This window comes from Gigantopelta aegis, chromosome 2 (genome assembly GCF_016097555.1).
Source record: "Gigantopelta aegis isolate Gae_Host chromosome 2, Gae_host_genome, whole genome shotgun sequence".
In the NCBI taxonomy this organism is placed as follows: Eukaryota; Metazoa; Mollusca; class Gastropoda; order Neomphalida; family Peltospiridae; genus Gigantopelta; species Gigantopelta aegis.
The window spans coordinates 47,782,280-47,808,340 of record NC_054700.1 but is presented as its reverse complement, the minus strand read 5'-3'; the positions used below and the strand labels follow the sequence as shown (position 1 = coordinate 47,808,340).

General features: G+C 40.0%; 1 protein-coding gene across 1 annotated transcript in view; it reads right to left on the bottom strand.

The window, feature by feature from the left end:
- The window catches only part of LOC121386520 (protein rolling stone-like), a 42,146-nt gene extending 16,878 nt beyond the window's left edge, over window positions 1–25,268 (bottom strand). Inside the window, exons 1-2 of the mRNA XM_041517457.1 lie at window positions 25,222–25,268; window positions 16,927–17,023 (exon numbers count right to left, since the gene is read on the bottom strand). Of these exons, the coding sequence (XP_041373391.1) occupies window positions 16,927–17,022 (96 nt within the window). The 5' untranslated portion in view covers window position 17,023; window positions 25,222–25,268. The remainder of the gene's footprint in view (window positions 1–16,926; window positions 17,024–25,221) is intronic.
- Window positions 25,269–26,061: the final 793 nt, after the last annotated feature.

Below are 26,061 nucleotides of genomic sequence, written 5' to 3'. Positions count from 1 at the left end.
TGAATTTGCTATGTCAGTTAACTTTCTTTTTTTTTTTAATCTGTTGGTAGGGTTTTGTTTTGTGTCTTTGATTTTTTCTTTGTTTTGTTTTTGTTTTGATTCATTTCTTTGTTTTGTTTTGATTCATTTCTTTGTTTTGTTTTGGGTTGAGGTTTTTTTTGGGGTTAGGAGGAGGGTGTTTGTTGTGGTGGTTTTGCTGTTGTTGTTGTTGTGGGTTCCTTTGTCGTCTTGTGTTGTTTAAAGTTTGTTTTGTTTTGACACTTTTCTTGTTTTTACTGTAGTTAATGTTTTCCTTATTTAATGTTTACTTGATTTTCGTCTTCATATCCAATCCATTCCCAGTCTGACGCTCGACGCGGTAAGACGTGTTTGTTTCGCTTGTGCATACTGCACGTGCTTTCGTGTGTTCGACTTGGGAATCCTCCATTTTGTTTTGTTTTTGTCAGCGAAATGGAGTTTTCTACTGGGATGTATGCGGCCATTAGAACCGATTGAACGCTGGAACGCTTCTCGTTTTGACAGCCTGCACCACCAGGTTGGATTCTTTTTTACCGAGATTCCTTGCCTCTACGTCATTTCTCCGGCTGACTATGTCGACTTGTTTTTCCCTGACTCGTATGACGACCATTCTGCAGAACGCCACGGTTGTTCGCGTTTAGTCTATACATGTCCGTCCGAGTCTGTCCTAGCAGCACTGGAAGACTGACCGGCCCACTCTAAGGGGAAAAAGGAAGCGGGGTCGGCCCCTACTACTCTTTTCTAGACTTTACTTTGTTTTATATTGATACCATCTCGTATCCTCCGGAGTCGGGCCCGTCCGCACCACTATACCAACACATGACGACTGGACTATATCCTAGTCTGATACTCTCTCGTTCAGACGGATCAGGCTTCTTAAAGGGACATACCCTAGTTTTTAAACACTAAGGCATATTTTTGACTATTATAGCCATTTTTTATAACTGAATTCAAACTTTACTTAGAATTTATGGTTTAGATTATCAATTTCCGTGCATTCGAAGTGTTTTTGGTCATCCTGGTGTTTTTAATATCACAAAATGCATTTCTCATATTTTTTTAAAACGCACGTGCGTCTGAGAAGTAACAGTTACGGAGTCGAGTTTTAGTCTATTTTTAGAGGGTATTTCACCATTTCAAAGTCACAGACTCATGTTTCACTCAATTGTAACTTTATCCAAATGTGTTATAGGTTTGTAGATTAACTAAACTTAGTGCTAATTTTCAAATGTTGAAACTAGGGTCTGTCCCTTTAAGATCTGTATTTTAGCACAGCATTGTTACATTACTCTTATAACAAAATGTCATGTTAAGAAATACTACTGGCGCAAACCATCTGTGTTTAAACTTGTGCAATTATTGTCTGTTCAAAACAGAAAAGAATCATGTAATATTGGTAAATATCTTTAAAATGCATTATGTTTACGTTCCCAACATATTTAATTGTCCATCCTCCGTGTATGCACCACTTGTCAAATGTTATTGATTTGTATATGAAATGTATGCCTATGAGCCGGAAGGCTTAAAGCTAATAAACTATACTATACCTTCAACGTCTAATGACTGTCAATCTAGGGGTTTTCTTGACAGGGTGCAACTCATCTCGTCTCTACAAGCTGTGCACCCTAACGGCCTTAACGATGCCACTCACGTGGACATACAGATCAGACTTTAAACTTTTAGACCTTCGTTCAAAATTTTATATCGAAATTACTTCTTTCTTTTTTTTTTTCTTTTTTTTAAATATTATTGAATAGTCCGATCCTCTCTTCTTTCTCTTATTTATTTTTGGACTGCCCTTCTAAAATATTCGGCCGAGCAGTCAATTCTTTTTATTTTTGGCTTGTAACTTTTTATTTAATTTTTTTATTAATTCTATTAACTCTTTTACTAATTGCTATTTTCAAAATTCTGTCCATTTTCAACTCTACCAACCCCCCCACCCCACCCCATCCCGAGTCAGGCCACCGATCATATCGGAGGTCGGACTCTGGATGGGCGTGTTCGAAACCCTAGTGGTATATGAGCACGTTAAACTAGTTATCTATCTATTTATATCCAATCAAAGTCCCAAGTATGTTGCATTGGGCACTCACGTCAGATGGACTGTCTATTCAGGACAGTAATTTAATGGTTAGTTGTTTGAGACAGAGAAGACGCTGTAGAGGCCATACCACCCCCACCCTCTCTCCCCAACTCAGCCGCTCAAATATCACATTGGGTGGGAACTGGTACCTGAAAGTCTACACAGTTTATCATGATGACCTTAATACTGTTATCTTCTTTTAATCGCTTTTCAAGCAAATGTAGAACTAAAAGTCAACAAGGAAATGTCAAAGAAGTGTGACAAGTGTGAAAGAGGGCTTAATTTATGAGACATATCTGCTTAAAGCATCATGAGAACGTGTATTGAGTTGCAACTAACGTGTACACTGACATTGCAAGCTTAGATCCGCCTTTTATTCCATGGTCCATTAAAACACATAGCTCGTGTGTCAGGAACAATGCCCATGGAAGGCAGACAACTGGTATTTAGTTTTAGCTCGGTGTGCTAATTTCAATATCACATACTAAACATACAGATGCTTATAAGAACGCGATACGGGCAGTAAAAAATGTATGAATATACATGTATAATATATTTTAAGTCAATAAACGTTTTGTAATTTGTACTTTTTCTAATTTTCAGATATAAAAATATTTTTGCTTATATTTAAAAAATTTTTTTATATTTAATCCCGTTTAACTATAATATAACAATATAACAGCGTCCGTTGTCTAAGTTATATGTCTATGTTATAGTCTAACATAAATAAATGCTATACCCGATGCCCAGGCTAAATGAAAATGCCCGCCTTCGCGCAATTGGTATGATCCAGGCTGATATGCTCCATTGCGCTGTTGCTACGCAATTTGGTGTCAACATAAACACTATTCAGGCTTTGTGGAGACGTTTTCAACAATTTGGTAATGTCAGAGACCGACCACGTGCAGGTCGTCCACGCGTGACGTCACGATAGCAGGACAATCATATCCGACTCGTGCACCTCAGGAATCACTTCCAAACGGCAAGTCTGACAGCGCGGACTATTCCTGGATTGCGTGCCATCAGCCCCAGAACTGTACGGAATCGATTACATGAACGGCGTATCCGTCCGCGGCGTCCGGCTGTCCGTCCAGTTTTGCTAAGACGTCATCGTGTAGCACGTCTGGCTTGGTATAGAAGACACTTGCGCTTTAATCGCCGAGACTGGGCGAGTATTCTATTTACAGCAAGACAACGCTAGACCTCACGTCGCCCGGGTGGTAAGGGATTTCTAGCGCAGCAGAACACCGATGTGTTGCAGTGGCCTGCAGTCTCACCCGATTTTGCACCAATCGAGCACGTCTGGGATGAGATGCAACGTCGTGTACGTGCGCTGCCTAACCAGCCGGTGACGTTGGCAGCGCTGGGTCAGACGTTAGTCCAGATCTGGAACGGCATTCCCCAGGCTTTCTTCAACAATTTGGTAGGCTCTATGAGGCGACGGTACCAGGCCTGCATCGACGCAAACGGTGGCCATACGCGCTATTAACTTTGTGAACTGGTTTTTGACCCCCGTGTCTTTCATCCCCCAATACCAATGAAATCACGGATGCTGTGGCATTTTATATGAATTGAAGTTTTGCAGATTTGCCTAATAAACAATGCTATCTGATCGTTTCATCGTTTTATGTCTTGAAATTATGTTTTCATTAACATGATAACCATACAGTGTTACTTTTTTAAGGGTCAAACATTTATAACCAAATAAGTTTCAGAGTGTATTAGATTGATGATGTAAACTACACCAAATTTTTTATTTATTGTTCCATATTTACAAAAAAACACAAATAAACGTCACTGTATACAAGAAAGTCACATGACATGCTGTCAAAGTTGAACGTTGTCAAACATGGATTTTACACATTTGAACATTCGTTTAATAGTGTGTGAATCCACCCCTGGCGCGAATACACTCGACACATCGTTGCCTCATGCTGTTGATCAGACGTCTGAAGAACTCTTGGGGAATGGCCTGCCACTCTGCCATAAGAAGTTGACCCAGATCATGAAGGTTGGCCGGAGGGGCTTGGTTATCCCGAACTCTCCTGCCTAATTCGTCCCAGGCGCACTCTATTGGGGCCAAATCAGGCGAATATGCTGGCCAATCCATCCTGGCGATACCTTGTTGTCTGAGAAAGTCCGTTACCACCCTGGCGCGGTGGGGTCTGGCATTGTCATCCTGCAGAACTGCCCCGCCGCCAATTTGCTGAAGGCCTGGGAGAACCAACGGCCGGATAATCTCATTCAGATAGCGGATTCCATTCAGATTGCCATCCACCACATAGAGGGGGGTCCTGTGGTGGATAGAGATGCCGCCCCACACCATGACGCTGCCACCACCGAACCGGTGACGTTGTCTAACGTTAACGTCAGCGAAGCGCTCCCCAGGACGTCTGTAGACACGAACCCGACCGTCGTTGAACTGGAGACTAAACCTGGACTCATCAGTGAACATCACTCGACCTCGATGAAGCGTGCACCAGTGACGTCTGGCCGTTCTGTGACGTGGTAGGAGTGGTGGTCGAACAGCCTGGCGACGGCAGCGTAGATTACTGGCTCTCAGACGATTGCGTATGGTTTGATCAAGACACTCGAGTTCCAGTCGCAGTCCGCAGATTGTCACGTAATCGGCGTGCAGTGGTTGTGCGTTGACGTAGAGCCATATTGGTGATGTAGCGGTCCTCTCTATTTGTAGTGCTTCGGGGTCTTCCCGAACGTGGACGATTTCGAACAGAATTCGTTGCTTGGTACCGTTGCCACAGTCGGCCAACGACACTCTGACTGACACCAAGTCTCAGAGCAACATTTCTTTGCGTATTGCCATCCTGAAGCCAAGCAATAGCCCTTCCTCGATCTTCGATAGTCAGCTGAAGTCGTACCATTGTCGAATTTGGAGTGTGCACCGTACAGAACGCAAGCTCAAATTATACGGAAATTCAGCATTGGGAACATGGAATACACGTGCAAAGCGTGCAAATGAAGCGCTTTGTGAAAAAGCAAGTTATGGGCACTTAGCAGACCTTTCGCTTTCGCCCTAATTTACGTGCAAATGTAAGCATGTTTTCGCCATTAGAACTAGTCGACAGTGTCAATGACAGTGGATTTTAATTCATTTACGGGTTGCTTAGACCCACTTTCGTCAAAATGGAACAATACCATGCGTGACATTATGGTCTAGCTAATATAATGACATTCAGAAAATAATGTCGAAAATATCGTCTGACCCTTAAATTCTTTTGAGTAGTATATATTGACGCCCAAAAGAAACTACACACGTATATAATTATTTGACTAATTTGATAAATAGTGTTGCTAATCGAAAAGAACCAATTTAGAAACCACCTTACAAACATGTTGCACGTATCACGAAGTGCATTGTGACACTTAGATGTTGAACTTCATGACAAGTTCGTGTTCCACCGTACTGTTTGGTTGTTTTCTATAATACAATTTCAAGCCTTGTAAAGTTTCTTTTGGACGTCAGTATATATAATTAAAGACGAATGTCGAAGAAGCATCCATTAGCAACAAACGTTTGTTTTGTTATGACACCACTAGAGTACATTGATTTATTATTGCAGTGCTGTCCGGTGTATCGGCGCACCTGAGCAATCAGAGACCATTTTCTAGGTGAACACTGTGAAATGATTAATAAAATATGACTCTCACCAATGAAGCTGTGCATAATCTGAGATACACTACAAATTGTTTTATATTGTTTTATATCTGTAGTAAATAAACATTTTAAAATTGTCCATAAATGTAGACACCCCCCCCCTGTATCCAAAACGATTTACATGTCCGGTGATTCGGCGCAGTATATGTGGATCGGTGACCTCGCTATTTATAAACCGCCTATGACCTCACGTTGAAGCCCATAAACGCTACACTATTGTCCCAGGATTATTTTAGTACTTTTTTGTTTTGTCTTGTTAAAAATATTACTATGAAAATGAACGATCACACATGATCCATCTCATGATCGTTTTCTTGAGTGGTACAGTACTGCAGATGCATACATGTTCATTGCCATGCATGGCTAAATTGCCTACATGGATTTTTTTTCTCGGGTAGATTGTGCACATTTTGCAACAATGTGACAATAGCGAACTGGAATGACTGTCAATTAATGTATAAAACTTTTGTTTTGTTTGCATTTGTCTGTGTTTTCCTTTTCAGTTTTAATAAAAATAACCCCCCAAAAATAAAAATTACTGTAATTTTAAAAATGTGGGAAAGGTGTTTTTAGACTGGTTTTAACATTCTTAATATCAATAAGGCTGACCTACTTCGCGTTTATATACACGAAAGCAGGTGAATGATTTATTTTGAAATTATATATAAGTATTGATAATTCTAAAAAAAAAAAAAAAATTAATTGTACCCTTAACAATAAATATGTTGATACTTGATTAAACATTGAAAATGGAATTGAACTTTAATTCGTTAAAAACACCAACATGACAACTTCCTAAGAATACCTGAGCAAAATACCAAGTGCGCCGAATCACCGGAAGCGCCGATACACCGGACATGGTTGTAATCATCGGCTATTGGATGTCAAACATTTGTCAATTTTAACATTAGTCTTAAAGATGAAACCCGCTATATTTTCCATTAGTAGCAAGGGATCTTTTATATACACCATCCCAAAGACAGGATAGTACATACCACGGCCTTTGATGTACCAGTCGTGGTGCACGAGAAACAGCCCAAATAAGCCCACTGACGGGGATCGATTCCAAACCGACCGCGTATCAAACAGGCGCTTACCACTGGGCTACATCCCTTCCTTACATTAGCAACAAGGGATCTTCATCATATGCTTTCTTAAAACCAGATTGGCCAACTTTCGGATCACTTCAATCTTTTTGAAAACAGAACCCAAAGAAGATAAATGAAAAATCTTTTGCTGTGCCATCAAATACTGTCGACGGTGTGGAGTCATTCCATTTGTACAGTGTAGGTTACCTTGCACTTAATCAATTCCCACTGCTGATAAAGTTAACATTTTCTAATAAACCAGACATGTTCTGAAGGCGAGTGGTCGTGGTCGCTCGCTAGACCTCTAAAAAGACCTCTAAAAGAGTATTAATTTATTGGCAATAGATAACAATATTTGCAGACATACACCCTGTTAAAAATGATTACTGATTAGAGTAGCAGTTGCTTTTACTCCGTAAATATTTAACGACACATGTCAAACTAATTTCTTTGACACGGAAGTTTCTGATTTTATTTGTGCAACCTTATTAAACATGTTTCTTTATTCATATGCATAACATAAGTATTTCAAGTGATGTGGGAAAGCAAATAAAAATATAAAAGACCCCCGTTTTCTATTACTTTTTGAAACATTGTCAATATTTAAATTTCTTTAAGTTCCAGTCAGTGCAATTGCCACACTGTGTAGTTATAAATAAAAGATAACACGCTGACAGCATAAACAGTTAAATGTCTAATAAAAGAAATCTAACAAACCGAGAACCGACAACTAGTCAATTGAACGGAGCAAAGAATTCGGTTCGGTGTGACACGGAAAGAGCCGAGAGCAAGCTAAATGGTCGGAAGAAACGGAGATACGCTTTGACGGAGCTTTATTTGATGGGTGGGACATAGTTTCTGTCGGGCGTAAATCTTTGAGATAAACATATTATAGCCATGACAAACACAAACGTTTGCGAGGCAGTGTTAAAAGAATTTTGATCAAGTAGGGGAAAGCCCCTTTTAAGTTTTATATTAAACAGGTTCGTATATTGGGTGGGTCGTTTTATAGATTTTTTTTAAGCTGCAATCTGGAGTACATATTACATAGGCGTCGGAAGCAGGGAGAGCACGATGCACTGCCCCCTCAACCTCCACCCCACCCATCCATCCACCCCAACTATGAAGATATTACATTCCTCTTCATATACACACAAACAACGATATCATTATGATACATTGGGTAACCACACACCACCACCACCACCACTCCCATACCCCCTAAAAACGATAGTCCTACTGAATGTAATTATTATTTAAAAAGTATCGGGACTGTTGACATTCCACACCCATTACTATGTGGATATTTGCCACATTCAGAGAAAGTTGTAGGCCCATACCTGTAGTTCAAATATTGTTAAAACGTCAACAGATTCAAAATTGTAAGTTAAAAAAAAATCTTAGCGAAACCCGCTACATTTTCGCATTAGCAGCAAGCGATCTTTTGCATGCATTTTACCACAGACAAGACAGCACATACCACGGTCTTTGATATACCAGTCGTGGAGCACTGGTTCGGACGAAAGAAACCCCAATCAGAAACGCTACTCTTTTTTTTATTAGCAACAAGGGATCTTTTATATGCACTTTCCTTCAGACAGGACAGCACATATCACGATCTTTGATATACCAGTCGTGGAGCACTGGCTGGGAGGGTGAAAACCCCCAAACAGATAACGGGTATTCGTCTTTGATGACTGAACAAAAATGATTGGAATTCAAAGTGACACTGCATATTCTAGCAGCCACAGGCCAGGCGTGTGTATTTGTCATATTTATTTAATGACTGCCGAACGCGATAACGGAATAACAAATGTATCACCCGTGACACTTGTGGAATCCAATTGAATGCTAACTTGCGAGCGCACCTGTGTTGACTGTGATACGTTATATAAAAAGGGAGTTACACGTCGGATCAATTAGTTCGGTCATTATGTCGATTATTCATCAGGCACGTCGTGGAAATGCTCTCAATTGGTGATCGTTTCAACGCCATTCAATAGACTCGGGGTGTTTAGGTCACGTCGCCAGGAGCCCCGAGTCTAAAGGGGTCACTCACTGGATGTTATTAATACTTATCATATATACATCGTGAAAAACGTAAAATACGATAGACTATTCTGAGTAAAAGTAAAAAAAAAAAAAAAGTTCACCTCTAGAGAACATTGATTTATTAATCACCGGTTATTGGATGTCAAACATTTGGTAATTTTTAGTCTTAGAGAGGAAACCCGCAAATTTTTTCCATTAACAGCAAGGGGTAGTTTACATGCACCATGCCACAAAGGACAGCACATACCACAGCCTTTGATATACCAGTCGTGGTGCACTGACTGGAACGAGAAATAGTTCAATGGGCCCACCAACAGGGAAAGATCTTGGACCAACCGCGCATCAGGCGAGCGCTTTACCACTGGGCTACGTCCCGCCCCCAGTAATAAAGAGAAGAAACAAAATTACAAAAAGGGGAAACAAAAAAGTTTTTTTTTTTTTTAACGACACCACTAGAGCCCCTTGATTTATTAATCATTGGCTATTCGATGTCAAACATATGGTAATTTTGACAGTCTTAGAGAGGAAACCCGCTACATTTTTCCATTAGTAGCAAGGGATCTTTTATATGCACCATCCCACAGACAGGATAGCACATACCACAACCTTTGACATAACAGTCGTGGTGCACTGGCTAGAACGAGAAATAACCCAATGGGCCCACCGAAGGGGATCGACCCTGGAACGACCGCGCATCAGGCGAGCACTTTACCACTGGGCTACGTCCCGTCCTAAAAAGGGGGAACAGTAATATAGGGTCTAGAGTCTTCACCAGTTAAAGAAAAGGGGCACTTTTAAACAAAAAATTTATCTTTTTTTTTTTACTTGGGCGTAATGGGGGGGGGGGGCACACACACACACACACACACACAAACACACACACACACACACACACACACACACACACACACACACACATATATATATATATATATATATATATATAGTTAATAAAGACAGTCTCACGGCAGAGTCCTATTATACCTACTCGTTCCATCCAGTACACCATGACTGGTATATCAAAGGCCGTGGTATGTGCTATCTTGTCTGTGGGATGGTGCATATAAACGATCCTTTGCTACTAATGGAAACATGTAACGGGTTTCCTCTTTAAGACTATATCACAATTACCAAATGTTCGACATCCAATAGCCGATGATTAATAAATCAATCAGTTGTGTCGTTAAACAAAACAAACGTTTATACCTACTATACGCCGTTTTGTAATCACAGCATACTGCTACCGTTGACTAACAATGACAGTTATTTTATTGTCTGCTTTATGGATATGACGATTATATAGTCGGTTGATTTGTTTTCGGGGCAAATTAAATGTATATAACAATTAACCCACTGGTGTATCATTTACTGGAAACTAGTGTACCATTCACGGAAACTAGAGGTACCACGTACGGAAGACGTGTGTACACGTACTACGAAAATGCGCCGTACGTGAACGGAAACTGGGTTTGATGTACAAAAACACCGATGTAGATCTAGAGGTCAGGACTCGACCTTAAAGGGACATACCCTAGTTTTTAAACACTAAGGTATATTTTTTACTATTAGAGCCATTTTTGATAACTGAAATCATACTTTACTTAGATTTTACTGTTTAGATAATCCATTTCCGTACATTCGAAGTGTTTTTGGTCATCCTGGTGTTTTTAATATCACAAAATGCATTTCTCATATTTTTAAAAACGCACGTACGTCTTAAAAGTAACAGTTATGAAGTCGAGTTTTAGTCTATTTTTAGAGGATGTTTCACCATTTCAAAGTCACAGACTCATGTTTCACTCAGTTGTAACTTTATCCAAGTTTATAGGTTTGTAGATTAACTAAACCTAGTGTGCATTTTCGTGGGCTAAAACTAGGGTCTGTCCCTTTAAGAATTTGTTGCCTACTTTAGTTTTGAAAGGTTTTTATCGTAGACAATTTTGAGCCAACCTACAACAATTTTAAACCAGTAACCTCTGCACCAAATAAACAATTATTTATATATATATATATATATATATATATATATATATATATATATATATATATATATATATATATATATATATATATATATATATTAAATATCACTTCAATCGATGGCAATTTTCTTTTATGCAGTGGCAAAACAAAACTGCCTTTAGTAACGTCTCTGACCAGGTAATTAATATCGCATCTACGGCAATTGTCGTCGGTGTCACCATTAGGTTCGATCTCTCGAGCAAATGGTGTGTATGTACGGAAAACTGATGTGGTATGCAAGGAAAATGTCTGTACCGTGTACAGAAAACCGGTGTACCATGTATGAGATAATGGTTTACCATGCACAGAAAACCGGTGTACCATGCATGAGATAATGCTTTACCATGCCCAGAAAACCGGTGTACCATGTATGAGATAATGGTTTACCGTGCACAGGAAACCGGTGTACCATGTATGCGGTAATGGCTTACCATGCACAGAAAACCGGTGTACCATGTATGAGATAATGGTTTACCATGAAAAGAAAATCGGTGTACCATGTATGAGATAATGGTTTACCATGCACAGAAAACTGGTGTACCATGTATGAGATAATGGCTTACCATGCACAGAAAACCGGTGTACCATGTATGAGATAATGGTTTACCATGCACAGAAAACAGTGTACCATGTATGAGATAATGGCTTACTATGCACAGAAAACCGGTGTACCATGTATGAGATAATGGCGTACCATGTATGGAAAATCGGTGTACCATGCACAAGATAAATGATTTACCATGTATTGAAAACTGGTGTACATGTACAGTAAACTGGTGTACATGTACAGTAAACTGATGTACCACTCAAGAAAACTGTTTGTGCAATGTACAGAAAACGTGTGTATGGTATTAGTTACCAAAATAAAAACTGGTGTATATGTACGCAAAACATGAATCTGCACCAGGGCCCCCTTTTACGAAGCGATTTTAGTGCTAAGATCACCTTAAATTCATAGGTAAGCTGAGCACTTATGATGATCTTAATGCTAAGATCGTTTCGAAAAACGGGGCCCTGGGTGTACCATGTACGGAAAACTGGTGTATTGTGTTCGAGAGACCGAGTGTATCAAATACCGGTGTACGATGTTCCAGATATCGGTGTATTCGGGGTACTGTGTACGTACAAACGGGTGTACGTGTACGGAAGACCGGTGAATCATACTACGGCAATGTGGTGTATTGCCACATCCCTCAGTCTATGCGGCATTCAGATTATTACACACACACACGCACAAAGACACACACACAAAGAAGAAAAGAAAGTGTCATTCTATTGCTGTGTCATGCTATCCAACCCAGTACTTACTACTTACATTTCACAGTCCCTATTATGCTATCTAATATTATCTACGCCCTCGCTCCATGTTTAGAAACCCAGATCATATCTTTCTATTTTAAGATAAAAACTAATGGATGGACATCAAAAAGGTTTTTCTTTTCTTTTCATTTTGTTTTCAGTTCAGTACGACTGCAGAACCAAATCTATATCAGGCAGTATATGTTATATTTTAATTAGAGGGGTTTTCTCAAAACTTTGTTATATTGTTCGTAAACCAACCTCTTCAAAAGAAAGCAAATATATAACGAGCTCATTGTTTTATTAATCATCGGCTATTGGCTGTCAAACATTTGGTAATTTTTTACTCGTAGTCTTAGAGAAAACCCAGTACATTCTTCCCAGTGAGAAGCAAGGAGTCTTTTCTATTCAGTTTCATACCACGGCCTTTAATAGATCAGTCATGGTGCACTGGTTGGGACGGGATACAAATCAAATTAAAGAATGGGCCCACTGAGGTGATTCGATCCTATGGCGCAAGCATTTCAGACGAGCGCTCTACCTACTGACCTACATCCCACCCTAACGACACATCAGTGCATTTTATACAGCGGATATTTTCATTCAGTGTCTCGCACACGGATATTGTGACAATCTGAGCCTGTACTTTTAGAAAAGAAAGCCGCTATCGCCACTTAGATGCATTCCATATGCATTACTCTACAGGCAGACCAATCCGACGATAACCTGTTGCTAGCAATCTGCACTTGATATACGCATTATATCTTTACGATTACATGTCACGTGTAGTCGTAAATACCGGCACAATAGATTTATAACCTGTCATAGGCTGCAGGATAATCTCGTATCCTATAATCCGTGCCCCGGTCACCGTGTCCTGAATTTAATGACAAGGTTATTTAATGTCATCGGTTACGTGGACTTCCGAAGCAGACGGTTTTAAAGTCAGGGGCGGGATTTAGCTTAGTGGTAGAGGTGAGATGAGTCGTAGGGTCGGTCACACTTGATGCATGCTTGGAAGTTTTGTTGTCCTAGCCAGTGTTACACGGCTGATGCATCGAAAGCCATGGTATGTATTGTCCTGTAGGTCAGAAAGTGCATGTACAAGAAGACTTTCAAACCCCCGCCCATCGTTCTCACGCTCTCTCTCTCTCTCTCTCTCTCTCTCTCTCTCTCTCTCTCTCTCTCTCTCTCTCTCTCTCTCTCTCTCTCTCTCTCTCTCTCTCTGCGGAGGTGTTGTTAAACAAAGAACTCTTTCCTGTTTAAGAAACTAATTAAAAACTAGAAAGCCTTAAAGGCACACACCTATATTCATATTACATGATTCTATATCCTGCCAAGTACGGACTTGTTCAACAAAAGAGATTGCATCACGCCCCATTCTGAGTTATTCATCCATGTCCTGTCGTTTCTAATTCAATAATATAGTTTTGGTTCTAAAAAGTGTATCTGATGTACACTAAATATAAAATTGTTTTAATTCATCATAGGTTTACCAATGCCGCAAAAATTACAATAAAAACTGTGAAAACTGAGGGAAAAAACACCAAACAACTGTAGTGTTTATTTTCCAATATATATTATAGAACGAAGGAAGGAAGAAAGACAAATAAATGAATTAATAGAAAAAAAGAAAGAAAGAAACATAAAAAATGGTATTACATGCGATCCTGTTCCCAAAACAAAGTAGGCTACATGTAACATAAAAGGAAACAAGCTGAAGTTTGTTTTGTTTAACGACACCACTAGAACACATTGATTTATTAATCATCGGCTATTGAATGTAATTTTGACATAATTATAGCTTTAGAGAAGAAACCCACTACATTTGTTTTCATTAGTAGCATGGGATCTTTTATATGCCCCATCCCACAGACAGGATAGCACATACCACGGTCTTTGATACACCAGTCGTGGTGCACTGACTGGAACGATAAAAGAAAAAAGAAATAAGTAAACTGAGATGAATGTTTATATGTTAGTTCGTTCAAAACCGTAAAACCACGTGTACACGGCGTGTAAATTTCTAATCAACAAAACCTCAGCTTGGCAAAAGTAATTATCAGAAATTATTCGGACGTGTCAACTGTCACCAGATTATAATGAAGGTCAAACGATTTTTTCTTGCTCATAGACTAATTAACGGTACTGGGAAAGAAAGGGAACCACAAACAGCTGTAAACGCACGCAGGAGATGCACATACATGTACATAATGCTAGAGTCAGACTGGCAACGGGCACGACGAAGTTGGCCAACATGACGGATGCGTTGTAATCCTCCCCCCCCCCCCCCCCAACTGCGCTCAGATTAACAAATAATCGGTCATATACGATGAACATCGAGTTGTAAGTGCGCTCAGACTAGAAACAGGGCAGTCGTAGAAGTCGTGAGAGCAAAACGTTGGCCAACTTCGTCGGGGCAGTTGGTAGTCTGGCACTAGCATAATGACGATCGAATTATGAAGTGCGTGTGACCCACTCACAGAAACGAACCTCCTCCTGAGACGTGCATTCAGTCCCCATCAATGGACAAACCTTTCACGTTCCAGCTGTTAATTATATTACAAATTAATGTAAGGCCGTGGAATGTACTATCCTGTCTGAGAATATAAAAAAAAAAAAAAATTCTAATAGCATGAGTAGGCGCATGTGTAGGAATTTATGCATGGGGGGATCTAGACCGCGGCGAGCGAAGTTTGTAGGGGATAGGGTTCGAGTCATGCTCCCCCGGAAAATGTCACGAAAAACAAAATTGCTACCACCGAAACCCTCGCCCTGCACACGCGCCTAATGAGAACCAATGTGGATTACGTTCCGGGGTGTTTTTTGCAAGAAATTTTAAGTAATGTCACGTGCAAGTGCCTCTGAAAAAAAAACATTACTTCGTTCAAAGTATATATGCGACGTCTTATCTAAAAAGGATTTGTAGCATCCGACATTATTATATTACAAAATCTAAATCTGACCTATTTTTGTCACATAATTATAATATGTACAAGTGAAGTGATACAAATTTACGTTTTAATTGTTTTAACTAATCAAACTAAATGACCAATCAGAACTAAAGTGTCGAATTTCAATTTGTTGGATAGTGCGTAAAAGGAAGGAAATGGTTTATTTAACGACGCACTCAACACATTTCAGTTACGGTTATATGGCGTTGGACATACGATTAAGGACCACACAGATATTAAGAGAGGAAACCTGCTGTCGCCACTTCATGGGCTACTCGTTTCATTTAGCAGCAAGGGATCTTTTATATGCACCATCCTAGACGGAATAGCACATACCACGGCCTTTGACGTACTAGTCGTGGTGCACTGGCTGGATCGAGAAGTGTATAGTGCGTGGGTGGAGTGATAAGTGTATTCCTTTTGTTCAGTCTCAAATGATTGTAAATGGTCATTTTATTTATACTTAAATCGGGCATATATTTTGAATATAGAAAAAAGTATTATATACCGTTCTCAGGCGCATGTGCAGCAAATTTTGCAGGTGGGGGGGGGGGGGGGGGGTCTAGACTGTGGCAAGCTAAGTTTATAGCGGGGTCGAGATATGCTCTTAGGGAAATGTATTGAAAAAAAGAAGAAATATTATTGAGAAGGGGGGATGTCGACTCCAGAAGGCACCCCTTGCACACTTGGTCTCTATCTCTCTCTTTCTCTCTCTGTCTCTGTCTGTCTGTCTCTCTGTCTCTCTATCTATCTCTCTATCTCCCTTTCTATCTCCCTCTCCATCTCTTTCTCTCTGTCTGTCTGTGTCTCTCTCTGTCTCTCTCTCTCTCTCTAACCACTTGCACCGACCAGTGATCCATAACTTGTTCAACAAAGGCCATAGTGTGTGCTATCCTGCCTTTGGGAAGCGCAAATAAAAGATCCCTTGCTGCTAATCGGAAAGAGTAGCCCATGTAGTGGCGACAGCGGGTTTCCTCTCAAAATCTGTGGTCCTTAACCATATGTCTGACGCCATATAACCGTAAATAAAATGTGTTGAGTGCGTCGTTAAATAAAACATTGCTCTCTCTCTCTCTCTCTCTCTCTCTCTCTCTCTCTCTCTCTCTCTCTCTCTCTCTCTCTCTCTCTCCATTTTACTGTACAGTTGTTATAATCATACGCTTATCTCCGCTACGTGGTCACGCGATTACGCTATACGTGTATTTCCGTGTCATACTAGTATGTCATGTCATATAAATAATCATAAGATTAACCATAGTTAATGCAATGGAGTAACGAATAATGAGTTGAGAGAGAGAGAGAGAGAGAGAGAGAGAGAGAGAGAGAGAGGAGAGGAGATGGAGAGAGAGGATGAGTTGAGAGAGAGGAGAGAGAGAGGAGAGAGAGAGAGAGAGAGAGAGAGAGAGAGAGAGAGAGAGAGAGGAGGGAGGGGGAGGGAGACAGGCAGAGAGAGAGAGAGAGGGGGAGAGGAGATAGGGAGAGGGAGATAGAGAGATAGAGAGAGACAGTGACAGACAGACAGAGAGAAACGGAGACAGACAGAGACAGAGAGACAGAGATAGTGAGACAGTGATAGTGAGAGATAAAAACATAGAAAGATCCGAAAAATAATCATCGAGGTGTTATTACATGAATCTTGAAATTTTTTACAAACATCTATTACAGAAAACCCCCAAAAACATAATAAATTGTAATTAACAAAAGTAAATGAAAAAGTAAGTGATAATTTACCTGAGAAAGTATGAAATCTTCGCGTGGTTCATGAGTAAGTCCAAACGATTGTCCGTCACAATTCACACACCGCTTTTGTCTTTGGTCGTCCGACATCCTAAAACGACGATGACACAATACTACACCAGGATAAAAACACAAACTTATCGATCACAAACGTGTTGGTAAAGACGGAGTTACGAAAACTCTTAAATAGATACTTTCAGATCGATATGTACAGCCATCCCCGCATCTGTCCGTCAGTGTCATTAAAGCGACTCGTCAGCATTTCGATACTGGTATTATGGTTTTACGGAATGTGCCGACCGAGAATGTAATCACCGATGTTGTCATCGTGATGAAATCGGACAATAAAGTTCGCCATATACCACGTGCTTTAACCCGTTGCGTGCCGCGCGACTCGTGTCGGGGAAACCAGTGAAGTTATAGCCGACGCTTACATGTGATATCGTACGCTGCGTGGAGTGTATTACCCAAAAACCTTTGACCTGTAAAAAAAAAAAAACTTCTTTTTACATTCGTCATATCAGCTAGCAAGCGCGCTATGGTCGTAAATTATTAGCATAAATGGCGATGTGGCGCCGCTGGTAGGTATTGGGTTCGGATCTCAACACCGGCACCTAGACAGAAAAATAAAAGAATTGTGTGTCTTAGTTCATTATTTTGGACGAAGGAGGAAACCAGTTGTCGCCGAAAAGCAGAAAGATATTTTTATATGCATTTTTGCAAAGATAGGACAGTACCTACAAAGACTTTTGATGTGCCAAAAGTGGGGCACTAATCGGGACGGGGAAAACGAGTGCATTCAGGTACATCGCTTCTATAAAGCACACACATACACACGCGCACACATGCGCGCGCGCGCGCGCACACACACACACACACAGAGAAAGAGGTACACAACACAACACAACACGTACACACACAGAGAAAGAAAGAAATGTTTTATTTAACGACGCACTCAACACATTTTATTTACGGTTATATGGCGTCAGACATATGATTAAGGACCACACAGCTATTGAGATAGGAAACCCGCTGTCGCCACTTCATGAGCTCTTTTCGATTAGCAGCAAGGGATCTTTTATATGCACTATCCCATAGACAGGATAACACATACCACGGCCTTTGATGTACCAGTCGTGGTGCACTGGCTGGAGCGAGAAATAGTTCAATGGGCCCACCGACGGGGATCGAACCCACACCGATCGCGCATCGAGCGAGCGCCTTACCACCGGGCTACGTCCCGCCCGCACACACATACATACACACACAGAGAGAGAGAGAGAGAGAGAGAGAGAGAGAGAGAGAGAGAGAGAGAGAGAGAGAGAGAGAGAGAGAGAGAGAGAGAGAGAGAGAGAGGAGAGACCCTACATCTCAGACGAGCGTCAAAGGTGGCGCGCTCGCCTAAGAAGCGATGGGTGGCAGGATCGATCTGCCTCACCGGACTCGGGAGTTGTTGGTGGGGGGTTTCCAGTCCTAACCAGTGCCCCAAGACTGGTATATCAAAGGCCGTGGTATATACTGTACCGTATGCGTGAACGTGTATATGAAAGATCCCGTGTTGCCTTTGTGGTGACAGCAGGTTACCCCACCCCCACCCCACCCCCTCTCTCTCTCTCTCTCTTTCTCTCTCTCTCTCATCTCTCTCCCCTCTGTCTCTCTCTGTCTGTATGTCTGTCTCTCTCTGGGTGCTCGCTTCGCGAACAGAAGTGATGAAATTGAAGAAAAGAAGAAATGTTTCATTTAACGACGCACGCTCAACATTTTTATTTATGGTTTATATGGCGTCGGACATAGCGTTAAGGACCACACAGATACAGGTATCAAGAGACTAAACCCGATGCCGCCACGTCATTGGGGTTGGGGTTGGATTTTTTTCGATTAGCAATGGGTCTTTCATATGCAGTATTCCAAGGACAGGACAGTACATTCCACGGCCTTTGTCAGACCATTTGTGGAGTAATGACTGGATCGAAAAATAGCCGAATGGGAATCGATACCAGGGGCCAATTTCACTAAACATCGTAAGTTTACGTCTGCGACTAGCAGTAAAACCGGGCATACGTTTACAAGTGTTTGGCATCTATTTCAAGCAGAAAATTACATCATTACGGAAGAGTAGCCTATGTAGCGACAGCGGGTTTCCTTTAAAAAAAAAAGCAGTGTCAGAATGACACTATGTTTGACGTCCAATAGCCGACGATAAGATAAAAAATCAATGTGCTCTAGTGGCGTCGTTAAATAAAACAAACTTTCATTACGGAAGATCGAGCATTTTAATGACAAAAGAAAATGAAATATGTATACTTAAAACTATATTTGTTGTATACTATGAAAGTAATAAGAATTGTATTTTAGTCGTAGATTTACGTTTACGTGCAAAACTAGGCTTACGATGTTTTGTGAAATCGGGCCCTGGCGTTCCGCCCTCTGAAATACTTTGCAAGGAACGCAATTGCGCAAGGAACCACATCTCTCCACATTTTAAACCATGACTATTTGGTGTCTCTCATATGGTTACTGCGAAACCCACTGCCGCCATGTCGGTTATGCCTACCGAATAGCAACAAGATTTTTTTGTTTTTTGTTTTTGTTTTGCAAAGGGCAGTTCCATACTTGAAGCTAAATGGTCCACCGAAAGCGATTGAGCAGGGGCTCGTTCCACGAAGCAATTTTAGCCCTATGATCACCATAAGTGCATAACGTAATTATGCACTTAAGGTGATCTTAACACTAAAATTGCTTCGTGGAACGTATCTAATTTAAAACAAGAGGCGTGGTGGTATAAAATAATCGGATCACAGTAATACACAAAAAGGGCACTTTTAAATTTAAAAAAGGGGGTAATTTTCGTCGGATTCAATTGCCCAGCACCCACACCCCCATCATCCTGTCTTTTTGCATTGCGCTACGAGATGTCAAAATTCTGAGAGTTTAGTGAATTAGGCCCCTGATCTCAGGCGAGGGTTCTACCACTGAGCTACATCCACCTCCTGCGCCGCACCCCCCACCCCACCTCAAAAAAAGAAGCTTTGAAATCGCGTGCTTCTTTTCCTATGTCCTTGTAGAATTGGTCCGCGAGCAAATAGTTCCTGATCCACTAAGAAGAAAGCAAAACATGGTCATCTCTGTAAAGACACGTGCGTTTTTCAAAACGGCGTCCAGAACACGGTCCGGATACCTGGTGGGTTTAACACCTCTCACCCTTTACCTGGAACACACGTGTCGAGCTTTAAGCGAGAATGAACAAGGCGTGTTTGATTTACGGCACCCCAGCACGTTGTTAGGACTTCAATGTCTAGTACTGGTACATGCGACCACTGGCCTGGGGCGGATGGTGCCCTTTTTGTCTTGGACCACCTGTTATATTTGTCTGTCGCCTCATAACACGGCCCATAGACCGTAGTAATGATGCTCATTCCTACACATACACACAAAATACGACAATACTGGGGGGGGGGGGGGGGGGGGCTGGTAGGTGCTGTGTTCGTATGACAGGACCGGATACTACTCTTCTCTCAGTAACAATGATGACCTTTTCAATGTGGGGAAATACGCATATTGCAAAAGTTAAAGATGAAAAACAAAATGTATGATAACGAATCAGGGCTCTCCAATCCTGACATCATCCATGTTTTAGGAGGGATAATATAATAAAGAATTTGAGGAAAGAAAACCCACCCATCCCCCAAAAAAACAAAGACAAAAAAAACCACAAACAAAACAAACAAACATCATCTAACAATTAACCCCTGCCCTGAACAGATAATGTGGATAGCTGAGGAGGTGAATGTCCATGATATCGTATTTGAACAGTAAGTGACTATAATGAAACAGGCCACGGTCGTACAGAGGTGGGACTGCAGTTAAAGGGACAGGCCCTAGTTTTAGCCCGTGAAAATGCGCACTAGGTTTAGTTAATCTACAAACCTTTAACACATTTGGATAAAGTTAAAACTGAGTGAAACACGAGTCTCTGACTTTGAAATGGTGAAATACCCTCTAAAAATAGACTAAAACTCGACTCCATAACTATTACTTCTCAGATACACGTGCGTTTTTAAAAATATGAGAAATGCATTTTGTGATATTACCAACACCAAGATGACCAAAAACACTTCGAATGTACGGAAATGGATAATCCAAACAATAAAATATAAGTAAAGTATGATTTTAGTTGTGTAAAACGACTCTAATAGTAAAAAAAAAGATATGCCTTTGTTTAAAAACTAGGGTATGTCTCTTTAAAGAAACGGAGCAGATTCCACATCCATCATGTATTGGAGATACCAAACTGAACAAGGTGGCATCCGACTTTCCAAAACCACGATACCTTCACATGTGGTTCAAGATGGACAAAATGAGAAAATTAACCACTGTTCTGCGCGAAGACACACGTGTGGCATTCAACCTGATTGAGTGACGAGTATTGGTCTTCCTACAAGCGTGTTAGATGTTAGAAGTTCCTCGTCAGGGTACGGTTTGTTTGAAAAGCAATTAGGTTTGAAAGTTATCTTGGTGCGAATAGACTGATCACGTTTCTTGGGTTATCACCGCCGCTAATCAGCCGTCAAATTGGTGCTGACGATCTGTCCATAACCAGTGTTGATCTGGGAGTGCCGCGACTTGCAGGGAACATGGGACTTAATTAGCACATTTGTTCTGTATTACTATTAGACTCTCTCTGGTTCTCTGCTGAAGTGAATAATATGTTTTACCTTAAAAGCTCATTCAAGAAATTCTGTTTAATGTAATGTATGGAATGATTTTGTAAGACGTTTATGTTAGAAAAAAAGAAAGAAAAAACCTACAGATACAATTGAGGTTGAAAAATGTAGGTTCAAAATAGCATATTTCACGTTGACAACTTGGGTCAGAAAGAAAGAAAGAAATGTTTTATTTAACGACGAACTCAACACATTTTATTTACGGTTATATGGTGTCAGACATATGGTTAAGGACCACACAGATTTTGAGAGGAAACCCGCTGTCGCCACTTCATGGGCTACTCTTTCCGATTAGCAGCAAGGGATATTTTATTTGCGCTTCCCACAGGCAGGATAGCACAAACCATGGCCTTTGTTGAACCAGTTATGGATCACTGGTCGGTGCAAGTGGTTTACACCTACCCATTGAGCCTTGCGGAGCACTCACTCAGGGTTTGGAGTCGGTATCTGGATTAAAAATCCCATGCCTCGACTGGGATCCGAACCCAGTACCTACCAGTCTGTTGACCGATGGCCTAACCACACGCCACCGAGGCCGGTAAAACTTGGGTCAATGATGACGTTTTCTGGTTGTAAGGCTGGATGGGTAAGAGTTAAATAAATCTAAATGTGATACCGTAAATACTAGATATCCAAGTCATAGTTACAAAATGTGAGGTACCCCACTGCTTAACTAGCCTTGATTTAATCGATGTGTCTTCTATATAACGTTTAAACACGGTAAAATATTTAAGGTAAAAATAAATATGAACTGCAAATTCAAAAATGTTATATAATTTTATTCAATCATTTGCCAGAAAGTTTGTTTGTTTTGTTTAACGACACCACTGGAGAACACTGATTAATTAATCATTGGCTATTGGATGTCAAACATATGGTAACTCTGACACGTAGTCATCAGAGGAAACCCGCTACATTTTTTCTAATGCAGCAAGTGATCTTTTATATGCATTTTCGCAGACAGGAAATCACATACCACGGCCTTTGACCAGTTGTGGTGCACTGGTTGGAACGAGAAAAACCCCAACCAGTTGAATGAATCCACCGAGGTTTTTCGATCCTGCGACGCAAGCACATCAAGCGAACACTCAACCGACTGAGCTAACTCCCCCCCCCCCCCCCCCACCTCATTTGTCAGAAATGCGGATCAGATTACAACTATGGAACTCCAACAAAGTATGACTTACATTGACATTGTCCGATCCACATTGTTAACAACTACGATAAATTACTCTCCTACCTTTAATTATCATTAGATTTCCACAACATTTGTTCCAGACAGAAATTATGAAACAAACATTGAAATGACACAGATTCCAAATACTATAGTACGTCCCACTGGGGACGCCTCTTTTTATACTATGGAATTTACAAAGACAGATTTTAAGTCGACGACAGTCACTTTTTGCACTCTTGTTTTGGCTTCGTACACAATAAATATAATACCGTAATTTCACTTGAAATCCATATGTTGTAAAAGGTACAATTTTTTAATCACAAGATTTTCTTCTAACACATTCAGGTGCATTAGTAATGTTCAAACAAAAACATTTCAATAGTAAATAATTTTTTATTTTGCATTGGAATTTTTCCAGCATTCTTAAAACGGAAACGTCATGTACCTAGTTTATGGTTATTTTAAGGAGATGCAAAATGACGTCAAAATTAGCTATATTATTACAATGCTTCGCCACATTAAAATAAAAACTGGTCTAAATAAAAACCTTGACCCCTGTCAAATTTCTACAACAAGCAGACAACGTTGTCAGTATAGGGGTCCTCCCCCAGAAAGAAAATGGGTTAAGTGTAGGGTTAGGGTTAGGTAAATCATACAGTCATTAATTTTGTCATAATGTTAACTTAAACAGAAACCCTGGTTGTTTATAATTATAGGTCGGAAAGCATTATAGAAAGTTAAAGAAAAGGATTTTTAGACTACCGGTATTAACGACTCAGTTCCCCCCCCCCCCCCCCCCCCCCCCAAACAAAAAATCCTAGCTACGGCCCTGGTCGGTATATATACACAACCGTGTCCGGTGTATCGGCGCGTCCGGTGATTCGGCGCACTTGGTATTTTTGCTTGAGTATACTTAGGAAGTTGTCATGTTGTCGGAGTTTTTAACGAATTAAAAGTTCAATTCCTTTTTCAATGGTTAATCAAGTATCAACATATTTATTGTTAAGGGTGCAATTAAATATTTTTTTTAGAATTATCAATAATTATATAATAATTTCAAAATAAATAATTCACCTGTTTTCGTGTTTATAAACGCGAAGTAGGTCATCCTTATTGATATTAAGAATGTTAAAACCAGTCTAAAAACACCTTTCCCGCATTTTAAAAATTATAGTAAACAGTATAAATGTAATTATTTTTGTTCGGTTATTTTTTTTATTTAAACCGAAAAAGAAAACACAGGCAAATGCAAACAAAACGAAAATTTTACACCTTAATTGACAGTCATTCCAGTTCATAATTGTCACATTGTTATAAAAAATAAAAGCGAAATAAGATCCACGTGTGTGCACAATCTACCCGAGAAAAATAAAATCCATGTAGGCATCTTAGCCATGCATGACAATGAACATGTATGCATCTGCAGTACTGTGCCACTCAAGAAAACGATTCCGAAACTGATCATGAGATGGGTCATATGTGATAGTTAATTTTCATAGTAATATTTTTAACAAGACAAAACAAAAAAGTACTAAAATAATTCTGGGACAATAGTGTAGCGTTTATGTGCTAAAGGTGAGGTCATGGGCGGTTTATAAATAGCGGGGTCAACGATCTACATCTACTGCGCCGAATCACCGGACATGCAAATCGTTTTGGATACAAGGGGGTGCCAATATTTATGCACCATTTTAAAATGTTTATTTACTACAGACATAAAACAGTTTGTAGTGTATTTCAGATTATGCACTTCTTCATTGGTGAGAGACGCATTTTATTAAATATTTTACAATGTTCACATAGAAAATGGTCCTTGAAAGCTTAGGTTTGCCGATACACCGGACATCACTGTATATATATATATGTTTGTGTACGAAGCAAAAACAAGGGTGCGAAGAATGACTATCGTCGACAGTAGTAAAAAAGTTTTAAAATGCGCGATATAGAGCCATTCATATCATTTATATTAAAAAGAAATCAACGAAAACAAGCTGTTGCGTATCATGTGAAATAACAGCTATAGTCCGTCCCACAGGGATCGCATTTTGTTTTTCATACTATGTAATTTACTACAAATTATTTATAAATTGATTTGTAAATTGCACACACAAATTGTATTTCTTTGTTATTTCCAAAATACTTAACTTTTCTTCTTACATCAAACCAAACTGACATTATTTACAACAACAAAAAACTCAACATTTTAATAGAATGATGGGACGGACAAATTATTCATTTGGAAATTCAATAGCAACTGAGAAAAGGCCAAATATGTACAGGAAGGTTGCTGTATTAATGTGGTAAAAATGTATATATATTTTTTAGAACAGACGTAAATCAAAACTGACCCAATATAAACTGAAGTGTTTAAAAATAATTATTACCTACTTTCCTGTCGTTTTTGACGTTACATATCGTAGAGCTCCGAACTGCGCAGGCGCGACATTCCGGAAAGTGAGCCGGTCAAAGGTCGGTACATTATAGAATTACTTGTTTACGTTGAAAGTATATTGCCGGTATCTTTTGAAAATATTGTTCTGTAATTTAATAAGACATGTATTTTGGTTAAATACTTGCATGATGTCACTTCAATTTAGTAAACATATATGAAATAAATGTGAAAAACATTTGTCTTTTAGAATATTTAGAATATTGATTTATGAATCAAGGTTTGGGGTTTGATTTCGTTTGCCATGTGGTGTTGATCACTTTAATACTCCAAGAGGTAAATATCTTTAATCAGAATTTTTGGTAAAGAAGGTTTGATAAGCCTACTTTCAGGGCCGTAGCTATCGGGGGGGGGGGGGGGGGGGGGGGGTTTGGGGGGGGGGGGTTGGGGGGGGGGAGACAGCCCCGAAAAAAATCCGGAAAGCATTATAGAAACTTACAGAAAATTATCTTCTTAACTGTTTAAGGAGTTTTAGACTATTAACTACTCAGTTGCCCCCCTCCCCCAAACAAATCGGCTAATTATACGGTCTAGTGTCCGTCCCATCATGCTACTTTTTTTTTTTAATTTAACTTTTTTTTTTCCATATATAAATAATGTTATGTTTGACGTGAGAAGAAAAATAAAAGTGTTTTGGAAATAACAACAACAACAAAAAAAACAACTATTTTTGTGTGCAACTTAGAAAAGAATTGGCTCAGAAATAAATAACTTGTAGTAAATCGATCCACAGCATAAAAAGGTGTTCCCTGTGGGAAGGACTACATAATACTGCATCT